The following is a 21186-nucleotide window of genomic DNA, read 5'->3' on the forward strand; positions in this document are numbered from 1 at the left end:
AGGAGACACAGTGAGGATGTGACTAAGGAAAGGGGATGCTGGTTAGGGGAACAAGTTGAGGTCTGAGGGCACCACGTGTGCGATACTCAGGATGGTCTTGAAGGAGGGTCTGGGAAGTGCTGTTGGATCTCAGGATGGAGGACAGTTTGAAAGTGGAGAAGATCTGATTCAAAGGGGCACTAAGTTGAAGGAGGCACAGGGAAGACATTGGATGTCAGTCAGGAACACTAGCTCTTGAGGACATTGACTGAGAGTAGGATACCCTGGCCTAGCATGTGCACGATGAACTGGAAGCCAACAGATATAGGAATGTCAGCAACTGGAGGAGTACAAAATCTGGGTTTTGGAACGCGTAACAACTAAATGTTGCTCAGGTCCACTCATGTGCCTGAATACATGTTTTAGAGAGAGTGCGGGTAATGGGTGATGATCATAGGAGGCAGGCAGTTCAGTAGATCTCTGAGGGCATCTTGGCCACTAACCATTATTTGGTTCTGAATACAGATGTTGAAGATTGTCTTCATGGGGATAAAGTCAAAGTTGAGACAATAGTGCCTTGGTTGGCTCAGCTGTATGGGGAGGGAAGATAATGCTCAAGGCAGCATTAGATACAGGAAATCCAATAGTCAGGGGAGCAAGCAGGTGTGATTCCAGGATATTATGTTTCTTCCAGAGTGCCAGGGTCAAGGAAATTACCATTTTACATTCTGGAGGGATAAGATTATTTGTCAGAGACTTTGATCCTTATATGTGACTGCAACATAGGTAGAGAAAGAGTTTAAATATTGTAGCTCAGTTTTAAGAAATAGTTATTTATTTATTATTTTTTATGATGTGGATATGCCAGCAAGGGCAGCCTTATTGCCCTTTAGGTGTGAGCTACCATTTTATTGGTGATCATTTTTTGGGATATGGGTGTGCAGACAAGGCTAGATTTATTGTCCATCCTTAATTACCATTGAGAAGGTGTGGCTCACCTTGTTGAACCTGCTACTGTTCTACTGGAGCAGGTAGCCCAAAGTACGAGTGGGAAAGGGAGTTGCATGATTTGGGAAGGAACAGCAATGATGAAACGGATATATTTCCAATATAGGATTCTGTGTGACCTGAAGGAGATCCTGTGTTTTGTTTATCTATAGCCCATGACTTTCTTGAAGGAGGGTCTGGGAAGTGCTGTTGGATCTCAGTAGTATTAATCTCAGAATAACCCTCGGTGCCACACACCAGTGGGTGTGGAAACAAGAGGACAGTAGATGTGAATGCATGGCAGGAGAGATGGTGCAAACGTGAGGGTGTTAGATTCACGGGACACTGGAACCAGTGATTTGATAAAGGAGTTTGCAGATAGCTACAGAAGTTTGGTCATGTGCTTGACGAAGGGAAAGTTTTTGGATCAGGAATATGAAATTTGGGGCTCACTTGTCCAAGTGCTGTGGGAGCAGGAGACAGCGGTTCAACAGCAGTGGGAGCAGGCTCATGGGTTCAGGAGCAGTGGGAGCGGGTGACACTGGTTCAGAAGCAGTGGTAGTAGGGGACTATGGTGCAGGTCAGTGGGAGTGGAAGATAGACACAAAAAGCTGTAGTAACTCAGCGGGATAGGCAGTATCTCTGGAGAAAAGGAATGGGTGATGTTTTGGATCGAGAGACCCTTCTTGAAACACTGGTTTAGGAGAGGACACAAAGTGCTGGAGTAACTCAGTGGGTCGGGCAGCAGCTCCGGAGAATATTAATAGGTGATGTTTTGGGTCAGGACCCAAAACTTAACAGACAAAGGTAGGCAGACGGGGGGAGGGGGGGGCAGAGGCGGCGATTGATAGGCAGATGGTTGGAACAAAGACCAGAGATTTGTGTAATTTTTTTGTGAACCAGCATCTGTAGTTCCTTGTTGCTAATGGTCCAGGAAACATTGGTTCAGAAGCAATGCAAGCGAGGGACGCATTCAGGAACAGTGGGAGCCGGGGACACTTATTCAGAAATAGTAGGAGCGGGGGGACACTTATTCAGGAGCAGTGGTAGCCGGGGGCACTTATTCGGGGGCGGTGGGAGGGGATCGCATTCTCAGCATGGTAGCATGACTGCATTCTTTTCATTGAAAGAAGTTTTCAGGAAAGGAAAGGGGAGCTTCGTACTGACAAAAGGCTGGGAGGGGGGCATGTTTCCATAGAGCACGATAAGTATAAAATAGAATGCGGTCGAAGAACAAAGGAGAAGGTCTGATTATTCTTGGATGTTAATCATACATATATACATGTAAAATATATCTCAGTGGCATCTTTTTCACTCAATATAAAGTCTGGAAAGTCATGAACTTAAGTTTATGTTTTCTTCAAACATATGAAAACATTTATTTCTTGACAGCCACCTCCTCGCCAAAACAAAAACTCGTCATGACTTTCCAGGAAAATCTCGATAATGTTTCAAAAATGACAGCACACTCGTTTTTATTCTGCTCTATTTTTCCTTTTCCGAATTTTAAAAATCGGACAACTATTTGACCAAAATGTATATGTTTATACAGAGGATGCACAAACAAATGAACAATTCAATTATTCAATAAGTCACACTGCAAATAGTGCGGACCAAAGTTATACCCTATCACAAACAGCTAAGCATTTCTGACACCCTGAAAAGTGATTTGTTCTCTGTGACTTATATTTTAGTTTAGAAAACATCTTAAGGTAAAATGCTACAATATCTACAAATTGTTTTTAAAACTCATGTTTTTCAGGGAAATTATTTTTTGGACCTGTACGCTTGCTTTTGTCAGAGGGAAAATAAAGTCAATAATTTTATGTTACACTTTGCAAAAGTTTGCTTTCACAGAATGTTTGGAAAATGCAGAATTTTATTTTTATAAAGAAAAGTTTACGTATTAAGCTATTACGCTATTAAGCAAGTACAATGTTTGTAGTTTAAATAACTCTGATTAACAATGTCCAAATGAAGTTTTTTTTGTTAATTCTGCAATTATATTACGTATGTTCCTATTTACCTCCATAGACTGGTGTCCTACATATACAGTGTATTCAGAAAATATTCAGACCCCTTCACTTTTTCCACATTTTGTTACGTTACAGCCTTATTCTAAAATTGATTCTTTTTTTAATTTTTGTCATCAATCTACACACAATACCCCATAATACAAAAGCAATGTGTTTAGACATTTTTGCAAGGTAATTAAAAATAAATGAATGAAATATCACATTTACATAAGTATTCAGACCTTTTACTCAGTACTTTGCTGAGGCGGCTTTGGCAGAGATTACAGCTTCAAGTCTTCTTGGGTATGACGCTACAAACTTGGCACCCCTGTATTTGGGTAATTTCTCCCATTCTCCTCTGCTGATCCTCAAGCTCTGTCAGGTTGGATGGGGGGCACAGCTATTTTCAGGTCCCTCCAGAGATATTCGATCGGGTTCAAGTCAGGGCTCTGGCTGGGCCACTCAAGGACATTCATAGACTTGTCATGAAGCCACTCCTGCGTCGTGTTGGCTGTGTGCTTAGGGTCATTGTCCTGTTGGAAGGTGAGCCTCTGCCCCAGTCTGAGGTCCTGAACGCTCTGGAGCAGGTTTTCATCAATAATCTCTCTGTACTTTGCTCCTTTCATCATTCCCTCGATCTTGACTAGTCTCCCAGTTCCTGCTGCTGAAAAAACATCCCCACAGCATGATGCTGCCACCACCATGCTTCACCGTAGGTATGGTATTGGCCAGGTGATGAATGGTGCCTGGTTTCCTCCAGACATGACACTTGGCATTCAATCAAAGAGTTCACTCTTGGTTTCATCAGACCAGATATTCTTGTTTAGGTGCTTTTTGGCAAACTTCACGCGGGCTGTCATGTGCTTTTTACTGAGGAGTGACTTCTGTCTGGCCACTCTACCATAAAGGCCTGATTGGTGGAGTGCTGCAGATATAGTTGTCCTTCTGGAAGGTTCTCCCATCTCCATAGAGGAACTCTGCAGCTCTGTCATCTCCCTGACCAAGGCCATTCTCCCCCGATTGCTCAGTTTGGCTGGGCGGTCAGCTCTATGAAGAATCTTGGTGGTTTCAAAGTTCTTCCATTTAAGAATGAGGGAGACCATTGTGATCTTCGGGACCTGCACTGCTGCAGAAGTTGCAGACAATTCCTTCGTCTTCATGGCTTGATTTTTGCTCTGACATGCACTGTCAACTGCGGGACCTTATATAGACAGAAGTGTGCCTTTCCAAATCATGTACAATCTATTTAATTTACCACTGGTGGACTCCAATCAAGTTGTAGAAACATCTTAAGGATAATCAATGGAACCAGACTTGGTGAGCCAAAGAGTCGATGACTGACAATGGAGGAGGCCTAGGACAGAAAGTCTGAAGAAGGGTCTCAAGCCGAAACATCACATATTCCTTTTCTCCAGAGATGCTGTCTGACGTTGAGTTATTCCAGCTTTTTGTAGCTTCTCATAACTTTTGTATTTAACTTCCAGGTGTTACACAATAAAGAATAACATTGTGTTCGATTTCATAATTACCTGCATGTGTGCCTTTTTCACTCAAAAAATCACAGAGTTCTTTAAATGTTCAATATTTAGATAATATACATTTCCTGACAAAAAAAAATCAATTTCACTTTATAATCCATTTGCCAAATCTTCATGACCATTACATAACTTACTTTCTACCTATCTTTTCAAGATCAGCAAATTTAGCAACCATACTTTGGTGCTTCATCCAAGTTATTTATACAAATTGTAAAACTCACAGGCAGAAGCACCCATCTCTATGATGCAGCACTCCTTACATCTTGAGGACTTTGACTCCATGTATGGGGAGTATGCACATACCCTACATTGAGGAAATAAAAAGTTCACCACCTCACAAACAGCCCACATCTTCAGCCATGGTACAGACATTGTGGGCTGAAGAGTCTGCTCTTGTTACTGTTCTACTCTCATAAGCTAAGGGTGTAGTCCTGATCTACTATCTACCTTGTTGCACTTTTGTTTTATCTATGCTTTCTCTGCAGCTGTATTGCGATAATGCTGCAACACTACATCCTCAAAGGGCCGAATGGCCTACTCCTGCACCTATTGTCTATTATGCACATTAATTGAATCACCGAGTATATGCTTGACAATATAACAAGTCAGTATACATGTTGCAAAGCTACCTTTTATTCATTATCATTACACCATTATGTCTTTGGTACATTATATGTCAATTACAGTTCTTTGTCAAGTCTTTGACACGATTTGGCATGGAACTGATGAGTTTCCAAGGATTTTTTCATTTCAATACAACAGCTAAATTATGGTCTTGATGAGCTTGTAGTACCGTCCTTTCCTTTCAGTCTCTCTTTGATAATTGATCACAGATTCTGAATCAAATTCAGGTCAGATGAGTTACTGGACCAGTCCAAGAGAAGAGTAGTGCTAGAGATAGCAAAGACTTTTCCAGATGTATATGGGATATTGCAGCAAGACCTTACGCGTCAATGATGGTGACCCAGTTTTTCTATCCCCTTCTGCTAGAAAAACTAGAAAAACACCATTGATGTGTCAGGTCTTGCTGGAATATCCCATATTCATCTGGAAAAGTCTTTGCTATCTCTAGCACCACTCTTCTCTGCAATACTTCGATATATTGTAGGGGTTTCATCATTTAATCAAATGGGTGCAGTGGACCAACACTGTAGAAGATGAAACAACCCCGGAACATTATCTTTTCAGGTATTTGATGATTTGGTTAATTTGGCATTTTCTCACTGACTCTCCGAACATGTCGACTAACATGGCCCTGAATTAAATGCTTTTGTCTCAGAATAACACCTTTCTCCACTCCCCAATCTTTATATTTTAAGGACCACTGGGATCATTTCTTCTTCAGCACAGCAGTTGGAAATTGTTTTTTCATATACAACTGAAGGCATACTTCACAGAAATCACTAGAAATTAATACCTGGATATTGAAAAATGGCCAGAAACTTTTTTCAGAGAGATTTATAGGGTTTCCGCACAATATAAGAACAAATAGTGGACATAGAAATTCATCATATGAAAAAAATAGCAAAATCAGCCCGGGATTCAACTAATTTTTTAGACGGATGTACATTCTGCATGCTGATATCTGTTATCTTTTCCCTACCTATTGTACTTGCCTATGGGTTGATTGTACTCTTAGGTAGTATGATTTGACTAGATAGTACATAAAGGTTTTCACTGTATCTCGATACACATGACAATAATTAACCGGTAACAATACCTTCTGCCCCATCTGTGAAACAGTGAGACTTCATTGGTCACCTCAGAACATACAAACCAGAATGGAAGCAAAGATACCCTCCAGCCTGGACAGAAAATCTTGCCTACAAGAAAAAAGGGCCTGTGTAAACCGTCTCTCTCATTCCTGTCAGCCAACTCTCACCTATCCTCGCCAATACGTTATCTCCTTCACCGTGAGCTTTTATTTTCCACAATGACCTTTGAAGCGACATACTAACGAGCCCCCAAAATTTTGCTTAGTCTCTTGTCTGTAGATACTACGTTTAAAAACGATATTTAATGCATGAGGGAGCTCTACCCCCGCTTGGCCGACGGTGAGTGAGTCACTTCAAGAGGCTTTGGACGCCCATCCCTTTAAGAGGCTTTGGACGCCCATCCCTTTAAGAGGCTTTGGTCGCCCCTCCCTTTAAGAGGCTTTGGTCGGGCGTCGCTGAGCAACAACGGCGGGAAGGCGCATGCGCAGACTAACTCCCGCCTCCCCGCGCCGACGACTCTGGTTGAACGACTGATCTCGCGAGCTTTGCGGTGGTGGCTGGCTGGCGGGTAGTGGGCCCACGCTAACGGAGAAACCGGGCCCAGTGTACGGCGGCGATAGCCGGCGGGTGGCAAGCGGCAAGCGGCAAGCGGCAAGCCCCTCGCTGAGGGAGGCATCGGGCCGAGCGTAGGGCAGCGGCGGTGGCCGGGCCCGCGGGCAGCACATCGCCACGATGAGCATCCCACTGAAAATATCGGAGATCGAGGCCGAGGTAACGAGAAGCGGTGCAGGCCGGGCAGGTCAGGGTTGCCCCATTCTCCTCTCCCCTCTCCGTACCGACAAAAAGATCAGCAGTGATCAATCTACCCAATCTTGGCCCAGTTGGCGGGTCCGCGCTGCTCCTCGCCCACGTCTAGTTCTCCCTCCCCTCCCATGGACCCTGATTCTCACGTGGATGTACCGAGGGCCCGGGCTTCCCGGTCACTTCAACCGCGGCTACTTTGATGAACACGCGATATCGGTGTTGACATGTGTCTCCTGTTCAGAGATATTGTTTCGTAACTCATCGACTTTCACTGTGTTTTAAACAAGTGACGTGTGGCACAGTGGCCTTTTTCCAAGTGATGACGATCAGTTATTCTCGATCCCATGGCACTTGTTGCTCTTGTGCTATGTTTCAGATTCAGATTCAAACTTTATTGTCATTGTGCAGTGTACAGTACAGAGACAACGAAATGCAGTTAGCATCTCCCCAGAAGAGTGAACATAGAATAATGAGCAATAAATGTAGTACATTTCGTGTAATCTTATAGACGGTGTTTGGAGGTGTAAAGTTGATTTCGCTTTATGAATGGAATTTTTCTGTCACTGCTGATGACGTAGAAGATCCATCCTTGATGACTTCAGTTGTAGCAATATGCTTCATGTTCCCTGAAATGGGCGAACAAGCGACTGTGATCAAACTATAAAAATCTCAAAACTTAGAACCCCATTGCCTTGACCCGAGTCCTGCATACATTGAAGCTGGATGAATCCATTTGACTCACTAGTATCTGGAGCTTTGCCCCAAAATTGACATAACTGTCCTGTTATCTAATCAAATGAGAGTTGGATAGAATCATACACTCAAAACCCTTCCTTTCACCAAGATTCTTCCACTGTAGTTCCTGGGTATGCCATGTTTTGCTAAGAGAACAGATGTAGAAGTTGATGGCATGCATTCTGGGGAGATAACTCATTGGGTTCCAATAGCGAGCAAGTTTTCTACACTCCCTCAGTTGAAGTGTAATTTCTATGCTGTTGAATGCCAAATGGAAGAATCACAATTGAGTTAAATCTACTCAATGTTATTGGTGTAGGTGGGTATGGTAGTGGGATCCCATAATTCACCACTGAAGTAGCGTCTGATACTTGAAGGGCATAACTGTCTGATTAGGCCTGAGGCATAGGGGAAGAAAAGAAATATGAGGGAGGTAGTCCATCTCCTAGCCAGTCCACCAGTTGCAGTAATACCTGTTGATGATGTTTTATTAGGAGTGTGTCAATAATTTTTTTGTCTTCATTGAACACAAATCTTCACTGGTACTCTACTGAACAATGCAAACAATAAAAAACCGACAGATCAATGTATGAGGCTTTTTCCCCCATCAAATGTAGCACAATTGGATTCAACCACAACATATAATTTGACGGGACATATTCAGAAGGAAGTGTAGAAAAGGGTTGTAGATACAATACGATAAATGTGAAACTGCAATGCAGAACTACTTTTTGATTAAGCAATGGAATCATACTATAGCCAGAAAACCAATCCCATTAACTGAAGGAATAGATGCTCTTGAATTGTCAAATTAATTTGCGATCAATTGAGACAATTACGCAGCCAACAGAGGAGGAGATCTCCATCCTCAAAGATAATGCCCAGCTGGTAAGTGCAAAGATCGACGCAAAAATATTTGCAACGACCTTCACTCAGAAGTGTCAAGTAAATGGTGCATTTTGATCTATTTGTGAAGTTGTTGATATGGCAGAAATTACTGTTCATCCACTTTGATTAATTATACATGAGTCTTTTACCTAGGGAGGGGAATCGAGAACTAGAGGGCTCAGGTTTAAGGTGAGAGGGGAAAGACTTAATCGGAACCTGAGGAGCAACTTTTTCAGAGGGTGTTTTGTATTTGTCTGGCATGACTGTGTTAACTCAATCGTATAGTCTTTACAATTTGGAGATTTTAAACCTTCAAATCATCCTTTGCTCAGTGGTGCTTGACAACTCCAATAAACAATTCAGTTCCCCTTAGGACAGGGGTTTCCAACCTTCTTACATAGAAACATAGAAATTAGGTGCAGGAGTAGGCCATTCGGCCCTTCGAGCCTGCACCGCCATTCAATATGATCATGGCTGATCATCCAACTCAGTATCCCGTACCTGCCTTCTCTCCATACCCTCTGATCCCCTTAGCCACAAGGGCCACATCTAACTCCCTCTTAAATATAGCCAATGAACTGGCCTCGACTACCCTCTGTGGCAGGGAGTTCCAGAGATTCACCACTCTCTGTGTGAAAAAAGTTATTCTCATCTCGGTTTTAAAGGATTTCCCCCTTATCCTTAAGCTGTGACCCCTTGTCCTGGACTTCCCCAACATCGGGAGCAATCCTCCTGCATCTAGCCTGTCCAACCCCTTAAGAATTTTGTGAGTTTCTATAAGATCCCCTCTCAATCTCCTAAATTCTAGAGAGTATAAACCAAGTCTATCCAGTCTTTCTTCATAAGACAGTCCTGACATCCCAGGAATCAGTCTGGTGAACCTTCTCTGCACTCCCTCTATGGCAATAATGTCCTTCCTCAGATTTGGAGACCAAAACTGTACGCAATACTCCTGGTGTGGTCTCGTTTACCCCAGGCAACCTTTCGAAAGTAAATTTACCCCCATCCCTGTTTTGTTCAGTAATTTGAGTTTACACTTCTGCCATAATAAAGCAACCGACCAAGGGTAAATTTTAAATTACTGTTTTTTTTAACAAATCCAGACTCAACAAATGTACCCCCTGGGGGTAAATTTACCCCAGGTTGGGAACTTAGGTACCCCAGGTTGGGAATGATGGTGATCTTTCTGTTGGATGGCATTGACTTGTAGTTATCCAAGTATTTTCAGTGTCAGTAGTAATGACTGTACAGCCATCATTATCGATCTGTGTCGGGATATATTGGTAACTATAAACACACAATACCATGCAATGGTTCTATAAACCTCTTCCTTGGTTTTTTGATCAGATGGCCAGGACACAGAAAAACAAAGCAACGGCTCACCACTTGGGACTGTTGAAAGCCCGTCTGGCCAAACTACGCCGAGAACTTATCACTCCCAAAGGAGGAGGTGGAGGAGGACCCGGTGAAGGTACTGGATTTGTATTAGAATGTCTAAAATGACGAATGTTATTTGCTGTCTTATTTGTTGAAATTTGGGATAGCCACAATATTGATTTTGCCCAGATGTGTGAAGATGAATGCTTTCAAAGCTGTTATGTATTGTTCAAAGTACTAATCTCCATGCTTTGCAGGATGAGCGGGATACTATAATTAAAGAGAATGGTGTTGGGAAGTATTTTTAATAATAGTAAATACAGCGATGATAGCGGTATAGTGTTTGCTGGATCTATGACAAATAGTGGAGTAGACGTTAATGATCGAATGAGGTGGAATGGGACCCTGCAGATAGTCAAAGGCAAGGCGGGGATCTTGTAATCCATTTGTTGGAGTTGAGTGAGCCAGTTCGCCTCTGCAAGGGCAGTGATAAAGGAGACTAAGTAAAATATAAACAACAGGAAGAACACGGCACATTAAGCAGCATGTGTGAGTCTAAGTGATAGTTGATATTTCACAAGACACCCCCTGAAACATCGATCATCTCTTTGCCACCACCAATACTGCTTCACCCAGCAGTTTATATTTTTGCTCTTGATTCCAATATCTGCAGTCTCTTATGTTCACCTTATGGGGAAAATAAATTGATTGGATCAAGCTGGCCATGACTTTGCTGAATGATCAGACCCTTCACATGTGGCACAATGTAATGAGTTTCGTATCATTTTTCAAATGCCATGGATATATTAACATTGCTTCAAATGGTTTACTTGGAATTTTTTAAAACATAGTTGTTGAAGCACATTAAAATTTTTGAAATGAATTAAAGCTTTCAAATAAAATATAATTGAGAAAGTGTTTGAGGTTAGGAATCTCCATTAAAGTGAATGGGGTTGCTGTTTCAATGCTGGCGTGTGAAAGGCCCATTACCAAACATGTGCTGAACTTATGATACGATACAATAAAACTTTATTCATCCCTGGAGGGAAATTAGTTTGCCAACAGTCACAACACACAAGGTATATGAAAACGTGAAATTAAAATTAAATTAAAAGTGAGAAAAAAGACTGTTGGCTGGCTGCTGTGTGCACAGCGCCTTAACCGGAACAAACAAACAAACACACAGAGACTTATCCCCTGGGCAGAGGGTTCTAAAATTAGAATCCCCCGCCCCACACTGGGTCTGTTCTCTCACAGCGGTCCCCCTCACGCCGGGTCCCCATTGTCTTCCCCTCCCCCTCCTCATGCTCATCGACCACTGATCGCGAGGCTCCCGCTGCCACCGAGGCTCACGCTGCCGCCGCCGAGGCTCCCATCACCGCTGAGGCTCCTTCGGCCCAGACAGGCCTCGCCGTCCGGCTTCTCTGCAGTCCCCTGGAAGTCCTGTGGGGCGCGTTGGGCCTACCGGGGCACGTTCGGGTCATCGGCGGCGCGGTTGTTCGGTGGGTGGATCGGGCCTGCTCCCCCAGGACACTCCCATCATGCACGTGGCTCCCCGGAACTTGCAACAGATCTTCAAGTCCAGAACGTACCCTGGGAGTAGCTGCATACTGGCAGCTGGAATTGATTCGGTAAATGTAAGTTTTTAAGCAAAGCCATGAGGTGATTATGGAATTAGTGCTGGAAATAGGAAACATTATAGTGTAATTGGAATAACATTGATAATGCCAGTGGCGAAGGTACCACAGAAAGGTGTTCCGTTGGATTCAGGATGGTGTGTTTGTAAACATTAATATTTCTATGTGATTATTCATTTTTTAAGCATCTGGATACTGTTGATAAAGCCAGCATTTATTGCCTAATTGCTATTGAGAAGGTGGTGGTGAGCTTCCACCTCGAATCACAACAGTCCTTCGGGTGAAGATACACTTGGTGCAGTTGATTTAGGTTCCAAGATTTAGAGCCAGTGATGAAGAAGGAATGGCAATATATTTCCGAGTCAGGAGGCAATGTGCCTTAGAAGGGATTCTACAGGTGCACCTATTCCTATGAAAACATTCTCCTTTTTTAGTGGTAGCGGTTGTGAGTTTGGAGATGCAGTCAGAGCAGCTTAGCCAAGTAACTAAAGAGCATATTGAAGCTGGTACACCTTGCAGTCACTTGCACTATGATTGTGGAATTATTTTTTAGGCAGGATAAGGTGTCAATCAGTTTAGTTGCTTTGTCCTGGATGGTGTTATGTTTCTTGACTGTTGTTAATGCTGCACTGATGCAGGTGTATTTCATTATGCTTCTGACCTGTTTCTTGTGGATAATTCATGGCTTTGGTGTCAGAAGGTGAGTCACTTGCTGCAGGTTACCCAGCATCTATCCCTCTAGTAGCCACAGTAAACGCATGGCTGTTAATTTTCTGGTTATTGGTGACCATGAGGTGTTGATAGCATGGTACTTTGCAATAATGTAATTGAATGTCAAGGACAGGTGATTAGCCAAATTGCATATGCCAAATTAAAAAAAAAAGTGCTTTTATAATATTCACTAAATATTATGCCGGTGTGAATTTATTGATGATTGTTTTTCCTCTATATCTCTTGTTGGTGCTAGGGTTTGATGTTGCCAAGACTGGGGATGCCCGGATTGGGTTTGTGGGTTTCCCTTCTGTTGGAAAATCTACATTACTAAGTAATCTGGCAGGAGTGTATTCTGAAGTTGCGGCCTATGAGTTTACTACTTTGACCACGGTACCAGGGGTGATTCGCTATAAAGGAGCCAAGATACAGGTATGATGTGGAAACTCAGATGGGTAACTGTAGATAGAGATAAATTGTGCATGGTTAAGTTAAAAAAAAATGGTTATCCTTCCAAACATATTAACATAGTCATTGTGAGCTTGGTATTGCAAATGTCAGCCCATTTTCTCGTCTGCTGGTGCATTTAAGGAGCCTTAGTTTATTTCAGTCAACAGAAAATACTTGGCTATGATGACACTTGTCACCTTCAGTAAATTTGCCCTTTAACTGTGTGATAGAGACAGCAATACTGGCCCACAAACATGCTGATTAAATACATTGTGTAAAATTATTTTAAAGTTTGTACAGAACACAAGCATGTTCTTGAAATTAGAGCTGATCTAACGAAGGAATGATTTCCTTGTCTCCTGGAAATGATAGATAGGTGCTGTAGATGGAATATGTATTACAGTGACAGTGGACAGACGGACTATGTATTATAGTGACGGTGGAAGACCACGTTGGGATAGAATTTGAGGGGTTTTCATTTGATTTTGCACAATATTTTAATTTATCTTGGACACTCACCATTTAACCATATTTGTATTCCTGCCCAGCTGCTTGATCTTCCAGGTATCATTGAGGGAGCCAAAGATGGCAAAGGCCGTGGGCGACAGGTTATTGCTGGTAGGTTGCGTGTTTTAATATATGACAAAAGATTAATTTCATTTTTCAGTAAAGAACTGTTCTGAACACTTCATTATATATCCCAGCAAATCGTGTGTGCAGGACAAGGAATCTAGTAACCTGTAATTCTTGTCTTGGTATTGGTTTATTATGGCCACGTGTACCAGGATACAGTTTCTTGCTAGCTTGTCAAATTGTACTATATGGGAAAAATCAAACCATATACAATCACACCAGGTAGTGCCAAGAGGAACATACCAGATTGCAGGATACAGTTACTGAATGGGGTGGGGGGGTTGAACTAGAAGTAGAAGTGTGATGTTCTTTCTTGGCTGTAGGTTCCACATGGTTGGCCCTTAAAGCTCTTTAACATCTCCACTTGAGCACCATTGATGCTGACTGGGGCACGGACCATGTCACTTTCTGAAGTCGTTAACTAGTCCCTTCATCTTGCTGGAGAGGTTGATATCTTGATACCATGTCAGTCAGCATTCAGTCTCCTTCCTTTACTCCATCTCATCATTGTTTGAGATCTGGCCTATTACAGTGTTATCAACAATGAAGTTTTCTCTGGGAATGGTAAATATAAACTTTGTCTCTTTTTCAAAGGATCCGTTTGTAAACTCAGTGTGTTTGTTTCCTTCCTCTATCTCAGTGGCTCGGACCTGTAACCTAATCCTGATCATACTCGATGTGCTGAAGCCTCTGGTACACAAGAAGATAATTGAGAATGAAGTAGAAGGCTTTGGAATCCGGCTTAACAAGCAGCCTCCGAACATCGGGTTCAGGAAGAAGGATAAGGGAGGCATTAATCTGACATCTACGGTAGGTGACAAGAAATTATTTAAAAGGTTGACATTGGATCAGAATTGCATGAACCTGTGATCAATGTTGGGTGGTCTGGGGATGAAGATGTAATTTCATCTCATTGGATTGATTTAAACAGCTGTTTAGTATTGGTTATAATCTTGGTTATTTTATACAGTTGGGTTACAGTGTTGTATTATCCATTAATATTGTGTTTTTATAATTTCATTTATAATATTCGTATATGGATGCTTGATAAATTTATTTGAGGGGTTTTTTCAAGCCATTTGTGCATGATTCAAATGAGCAAAGATTGCAGGTAAAATGAACCTTTTACATTTCTAAGCATATATTTGCTGCACCCATAAGATAAGCAGGAACTCAATGATCAATGATATTGATGAACCATCCATGATCCATAGGGCGGCACGGTGGCGTAGCTGTAAAGCTACTGCCTTACAGCACCAGAGACTCGGGTTCGATCCTGACTACCGGTGCGATCTGTATTATAAAACTTTCATCACCCTTTGCGATTAAACTGACTGGCCTGCATTTACTGCAATTCTGGAGGCTTTTATTTTGAATATTTGATATTTGGCCTGCCTTTCTTCTTGCCTTTTCTTCCCTACTACAGTCAGCCTGAAATCTGAAATCTCACCTGTCCATGTTCTCCAGAGATGCTGCCCAACCTGCTACGTTTCTCTAGCACTTTGTCTTTTTAAAACCAGCAATTGCAATTTCTTGTGTCTCCACAATATGTTTGTAGGACCAACAGATTAATTTTATGCCGAGCCTTGATTTTTCACCTGTTCCTGTACAGAATTAACTCCAGCTTCCCAGACAAATGCCCTGACTGACCTACAAAAAATAGGTTAAAATGTTAACATTAAAAGAACATCCAAGAGGGCTGAAGTAGCACAAATCTGCAACTATCTACTGGTCATGGAAATTAGATGAAGAATTAACTGATCGATGTTTCGTCTTCCGATGTCCAGCTTTTATCACCGAGCAAAACTGCATTATCTCAGAGAATGATGTGTGCTGTTACCTTTGTATATCCATTTTACTCTGATTTGCTCTACAGTGTGGACAGTCTGAACTGGACATGGAAACTGTGAAAAGTATCCTCGCTGAATATAAAATCCACAATGCTGACATCACATTACGAGGCGATTCAACAGCGGATGACCTGATTGATGTGGTTGAAGGTAATCGGTAAGTATTCTGCAGTAGCATCTGCATCAGGTGTTGCCCTTGATTCAAAAGACGGATTATCATTTAAATGGTGAGAGACTGTAAACGAGGGATCTGGGTGCTCTTGTGCGTGAAGTAATGGCAATGTGACCTTTGTTGCCATAGAGAAGCCACACCTTGACTACTGTGTATGTGGAAATCAAAAACCTGCAGAGGCTGAAATAAAAGCATAAACTGCTGGAAACATTCAGCAGGTCCAGGCAGCATCTGTTGAAGGAGAAACCAAATTAACAACACAGAAGATATTTCATCAGAACTATGCACAGTTTGGTCTCCTTACTTAAGAAATAATGTAATAGAATTGGAGGCTGCCCAAAAAGATTCACTGGGCTAATTCCTAGGGTGAGAGGGCTGTTCTATCATGAATGATTATAAGTGTTAGATGAGTATTCTTTGGAGTTTAGAAGAATGAGGGACTATCATATTGAAACATATGAGACCCGGAGGGAGTCTGACCGGGTAGATGTTGAGACGATGCCTCTAAAAGGAGGATCTTGAATGACGAGACATTGTTGAATGAGAACAGGGGCCATCGTGTAAAAATTAGTGCAAGGAATTTCTTCTTGTGGAGAGGGGTGAATTTGTGGACATTTCTACCCCAATGTTGGGGTATCACCAGAGTTATTTAAATAGGAGATAGATACATTTTTAGACACTGGTGAATTGAGGACAATGGAGAACTGGCATGGGAGTTGAGGCCTGGGACAGATTATATTGAATGCAAAACAACCTTGAGAGGCCAGATGGCCTGCTCCTATTTTCTGATGTATTTGGGCTTCTAACCCAATAAAGCATTGATCTCATAATGCTTATTAATATTCGAGTTTCAGAATGCATTGTTAACCCATCTTAAAATTTTCATCTCCCATAGAGACACACTGATTTTTGTCAGGGGGTCGTTTACCTGATTGCTGAAAGATTAAAGGGTAATTGTCTCACTATCCACATTGCCCAGATCTCTCATCATGTTGTGTCCTTCTAACAAATTTACCCTAAGCCTTTTTGAAAAAAACAGCTATAACCTCTCTAGTCTATCTATGCAGTCCCTTATCCCAGGGATGATTTTTGTAAACCTTTCCTGGACCCTCTCTAATGCCTGCATATCCATCCTATAATATTTTGAACTGAATTTAGGGTGCACAGTGCACTCACCTGCAGTAGGGATAACGTACATTGGCCAATTAACTTACCAATAAGTACGTCTTTGGTTTGTGGGAGCAATTCAATCCACTAGTAATTTGTTGGCATTCTTATTTCCAAGCCCCTAATTTGTATAATCTGTAAATTTTGACAATTTATTCTTGATTCCAGATCGTTAATGTAAATGTGAAGAGCTGTGGAACACATCATCTTTACAAATAAATGTATTTTACTCTTACACTTTACTTTTATTCTCAATCCATTCTGCCATGTGTGTCCCGGCTGTGCATTCTCTGAACTTATTCATTTGTCTCATTGATTGAAAATCTGGATATAATTATTTTTCATATTTTCATTCACTGCTCCCTCTAATACTTAAATCTTCCATAATTTTAGTCATGTAAGATTTTCCAATTTATAATCCATTCTCACTTTATTTTTTGTTCATCCTTGTATTACTTTGTGCAGTATATATATTATAAAAGATTGTAAGCCATTAACTGAACATCCAGAATTGTAATAGTCATTTTATAATTTAAAAAAAATATACTTGTATGATATTTTAGCTTAAGTAATTCCATGCTTACATAATATGAGCGTTGGCAAGCCTTGGCTGGACTAACGTGCAGACTCAAAGTCCTGTTTTCTCCACTTCAGGGTGTACATGCCATGCATTTATGTTCTGAACAAAATAGATCAGATCTCTTTGGAGGAACTGGATGTAATTTATAAAATACCACACTGCGTACCAATTTCTGCACATCACCGTTGGAACTTTGATGATCTCCTGGAAAGGTTGTGGGACTACTTGCAACTCGTTCGCATGTAGGTAACATTTTGAGTGATGACTGATTCACATAGTGTTTTTTTTACTGTTGGTATGCATTGATGATAAATGGTTTGAAATGTTATTGTTGCAGTTACACAAAACCCAAGGGGCAGTTACCTGATTACACTTCCCCTGTTGTGCTACCACATAGGAAAACTGCAGTTGAGGATTTCTGCATGAAAATTCATAAAAATCTAATTAAGGAATTCAAATAGTAAGTAATCCTTCTTCAATTGTGATCATAGTCAAGGTGTTTGATATAAAATGCGAGATGCAACATGCCGAATATGTGTCAGGAAGTGCTTTTGGTAATTAGTTTTTTTTTTCCTGTTCCAGTGCTTTGGTGTGGGGCGCCTCTGTGAAATACAATCCTCAGAAAGTTGGCAAGGACCATGTGATGGAAGACGAGGATGTAATTCAGATAGTCAAGAAGTAAAATGGGCCATGATTTTCATTCTTCATCAAAGTTCCTTTATCTTGTTTCCCTGATGATATTGATTTCTGTCACACTCTGCGTGTCAGGATTGGGACTGTGCACCTCCCTTTGCCCAAACTGCAGCCAGTGTTTCATCCAAAATAGTTACACGTGGAAATAAAATACTTTTTCCAATGCAATTGTACAATTCATCCATTAAAAGACTATTGGAACATTGCAACTGAGTACTAGAATGGAATATTAACTGTACCTAGCATTTGGACAGTATTACAATAAGTAGCAATAATATTGCTTCTATAACTTCTTGCAAAGAGATGGTCAAATACACTAATTGAAATTAAGATTCGGGTTGCTCTCCCAATGTACAGGGGTTTATTGAAGAGCAAAGTGGCATCTTGAACATATTTTTCCTCGTATGATTAGGAGTGTCAAAATTGCTGCACAAAAGTGTCAGTAACCCTGACTTTTCTGTACAATTTATCATTTAATTAGTCGTCTTCCCCAATATGCACATGGATTAACTGCTGTCGCTAGTATTCATGCGAGTGCTCTGTAAAGAAACCAACCCTGTTAATCTGCCACGTGTAAGGGGGGAGGGAGAGAAAGTGTGTCAAACAGCACTGTTTTGGTGCTGATTTTCATACAGACACACATTTCAAACTGTACCAAGATGGTATGGAGTGTACTTTTCACCAAAAAATATTCTTGTCCTTGTACTCATCTCAGAGCTAGCTATCAGGCTATTGAAAACCATGCAAAAAGTAATTATCTCTAGCGTTCCAGGAAATAAATAACTAAAGAGAGACAATCAGATCCATTAATTTGAAGTAATTAAATTTGTGTGCAACTGAGTTTAGAATTGTATGAGACATTTAATTGTTTAGAATGTGATCTTTGGAGTGTGGGAGGAAATTGGAGCAACATACAGACATACCAACAGCACACAAAGTCAGAATCTAACCCAGGCCTCTGGTGCTGTAAGACAGCAATACTGCCCAGAGCACCTTTTTAAGTGTAGTCAAAACAAGTGATAACAATTTCAGTAGCATTGACATCAACAAACCAGTTTATCTAGAAATAGTCCAGCAGCACTTTATGGTGAAACAGTTTCACCTGCTCTCTGGTGCATTCATCTCCCTACTGCTGTTGAGTTGTGTGGCCATTTGGGTGTTTCTAGTACTGACCCTGTGGCAAAGATATCATCTAAGGAAGTTCACTGCAATTAAGATAAAAACATTTAAAGGGATTTGGAGGCACAGAGCTTGAAAACAGCACAATTGTGCTTGACTTTAATCGCAGGTTAGGCTCCAGATGATATTGCATCTAATTACAGAAATAAATGTGGATAAAATGTAATTTGGTTGGGTCCAATTATGAATGGGGATTGCCGGAAGGTCAAAGAGGGGGAAATTTTTGAAACTGAAAATAAGATTGTTAGAGCAGAGCAGCAGAACTAATTGTAATTGATAAACATTCTATTAGCAAAACCAATTAAACTTATTTTTTGGGTTGAGTAGAGAAACAATTTGATATAGAATACACACAGAAAGGATGTGTGGACTTTTATAGTGCCTTTCACAAAATAAATGAATGTGACCTGCAGTGGAATAGCAGAAGTGAGATAACTATTTAGAATTTTCCTTTGCTGTAGATTTCTGATCACTTCTATGTGGTTTGCCAATGGCCCCTGTGATTATCACCATCCTTGCCTTGCCTAAAAACATACTTCAAACTTGTAACATAATTTCAACCCATGAAGGTATTGTTTCAGAGCCCAGGAAAGAATATTGGCTCAAATTCTTTCATTTGATGAATTGATTTGGAATGCTCAAAGAAAGCATACCCATGAAAATAATTTTGAAAGAAAAAAATCCCATTGATTAAAAAGCAACTCAGTGGATCAGGCAGCATCTCTGGAGAAAAGGAATAGGTGAAGTCTTTAGAAGAGTCTCGACCCAAAATGTCACCTATACATTTTCTCCAGAGATGTTGCTCAACCCTGGAGTTACTCCAGCTTTTTGTGTCTATCTAAGGTTTAAACCAGCATCCTTCATACAGACTATTGGTTAAAAGTTGGATGTGTTAAGTCCAACTGCAAAAAGATTTAGAAAGGATTAAATGGACATTTGATGAGTAAAGGCACACTTAAGTTATCTGAGACCCCAGTGGAAGAGGAATTGCTGAAAACATGAAGCAAGCCTTGGACGAGGCAGGATTGAAAGTGCCGATTTCTGCCTTAAATTGCAAAATATCGAAGATATAGTGTAACACAAGCTTTTCTAAATTTAAGATGTGACCGTATTGAAATTCAGCAGAGTTTCACTGGAGCCTGAATAAGGTTCCTGATCTGAAATGTGTAAGAAGGAACGGCAGATGCTGGTTTAAACTGAAGATAGACACAAAACGCTGGAGTAACTCAGCGGGACAGGCATTTGTCAGCTCTGGGGAGAAGGAATGGGTGACATTTCGGGTCGAGACCCTTTTGATCTGAAATATTGTCTGTCTATTGCCTGATGTGCTGAGTTCCCCCAGCACTTTGTTAGCTCAAGAATCTTGCTAGTCATTTTTGATATTGGACATGGCCTTGACAATTCAGTTAAAGGTCTGAGGGACACTTAAAATAGTTAGTTTGGGAATAATATACATAGAAGCCTCCATTGTGAGCTTCTCACTCAATACCCTAGCTCTACCCAACTCAACTTGCAGATCACGACCAGTATACTGAGACTGGTGAAAGCAATAGAAACAGATTTATAATATGTTCTAGTTAAAATTTTAGATAAAATATTTGGATCACTTGCAGCATATCCAATTTCCTTCAAAATCAAAACGTAGTCAGGAGTCTGAAACACCAAGTGTAATGACGTGGTTTATGGAATTAGTAGATATTTGTGTCACAGTTCAGATATCAAGGCAATTAACAGTTGTACGAGTTGTACAGAAACAAACAGTAGTGGTAATGTTCAGGATGCCATAATTGGGCAATTAGAATATAGACAGTAAGGGTCATAATTAATTATGGATGACTAATCCACACACTGATTGGGCTAGCCAAATTAATAGTAAGACTGAGAGGAGGATTTGCTGAAGTAGACTCAGGATGATTTTCTGGATCAATACATTGACAAGCCATCTAGAAAGGCCATCCGACACTGGGTAATAAAAAAGCATTAATACATCTGGTTCCACTTGGGGGAGCAAGCAGGATAGAATTCTTCATTAAGGCAGAATGGTGTAGTGGATTCCAACATGATCATGAATCTAAA

At 41.1% G+C, this 21186-nt stretch overlaps 1 protein-coding gene and 1 long non-coding RNA gene across 2 annotated transcripts; one reads left to right on the forward strand and one right to left on the reverse strand.

The window, feature by feature from the left end:
- Window positions 1-3974: 3974 nt before the first annotated feature.
- On the reverse strand, window positions 3975-6667 carry LOC116987438. The gene is made up of 3 exons (XR_004415713.1): window positions 6402-6667; window positions 4741-4823; window positions 3975-4458 (listed from the first exon to the last, which is right to left on the reverse strand). It is a non-coding gene; the product is annotated as an uncharacterized LOC116987438 (long non-coding RNA).
- An 87-nt stretch (window positions 6668-6754) lies between these two features.
- Window positions 6755-18137, forward strand: drg1 (developmentally regulated GTP binding protein 1). Its single transcript, XM_033043478.1, has 9 exons — window positions 6755-7005; window positions 10009-10132; window positions 12643-12818; window positions 13385-13454; window positions 14110-14279; window positions 15346-15476; window positions 17313-17480; window positions 17576-17698; window positions 17821-18137. The coding sequence occupies exons 1-9, from the start codon at window positions 6967-6969 to the stop codon at window positions 17918-17920; spliced, it is 1101 nt and encodes a 366-aa protein (XP_032899369.1). The 5' UTR covers window positions 6755-6966; the 3' UTR covers window positions 17921-18137.
- Window positions 18138-21186: the final 3049 nt, after the last annotated feature.

This window comes from Amblyraja radiata, chromosome 25, assembly GCF_010909765.2.
Source record: "Amblyraja radiata isolate CabotCenter1 chromosome 25, sAmbRad1.1.pri, whole genome shotgun sequence".
Lineage (NCBI taxonomy): Eukaryota > Metazoa > Chordata > Chondrichthyes > Rajiformes > Rajidae > Amblyraja > Amblyraja radiata.

Coding starts and splice junctions, on each gene's coding strand:
- drg1 (XM_033043478.1), top strand. CDS start 6,967: ATGAGCATCCCACTGAAAATATCGGAGATCGAGGCCGAG. Junction 15,477..17,312: donor GATGTGGTTGAAGGTAATCG/GTAAGTATTCTG, acceptor TCTCCACTTCAG/GGTGTACATGCCATGCATTT. Junction 17,699..17,820: donor CTAATTAAGGAATTCAAATA/GTAAGTAATCCT, acceptor TTCCTGTTCCAG/TGCTTTGGTGTGGGGCGCCT.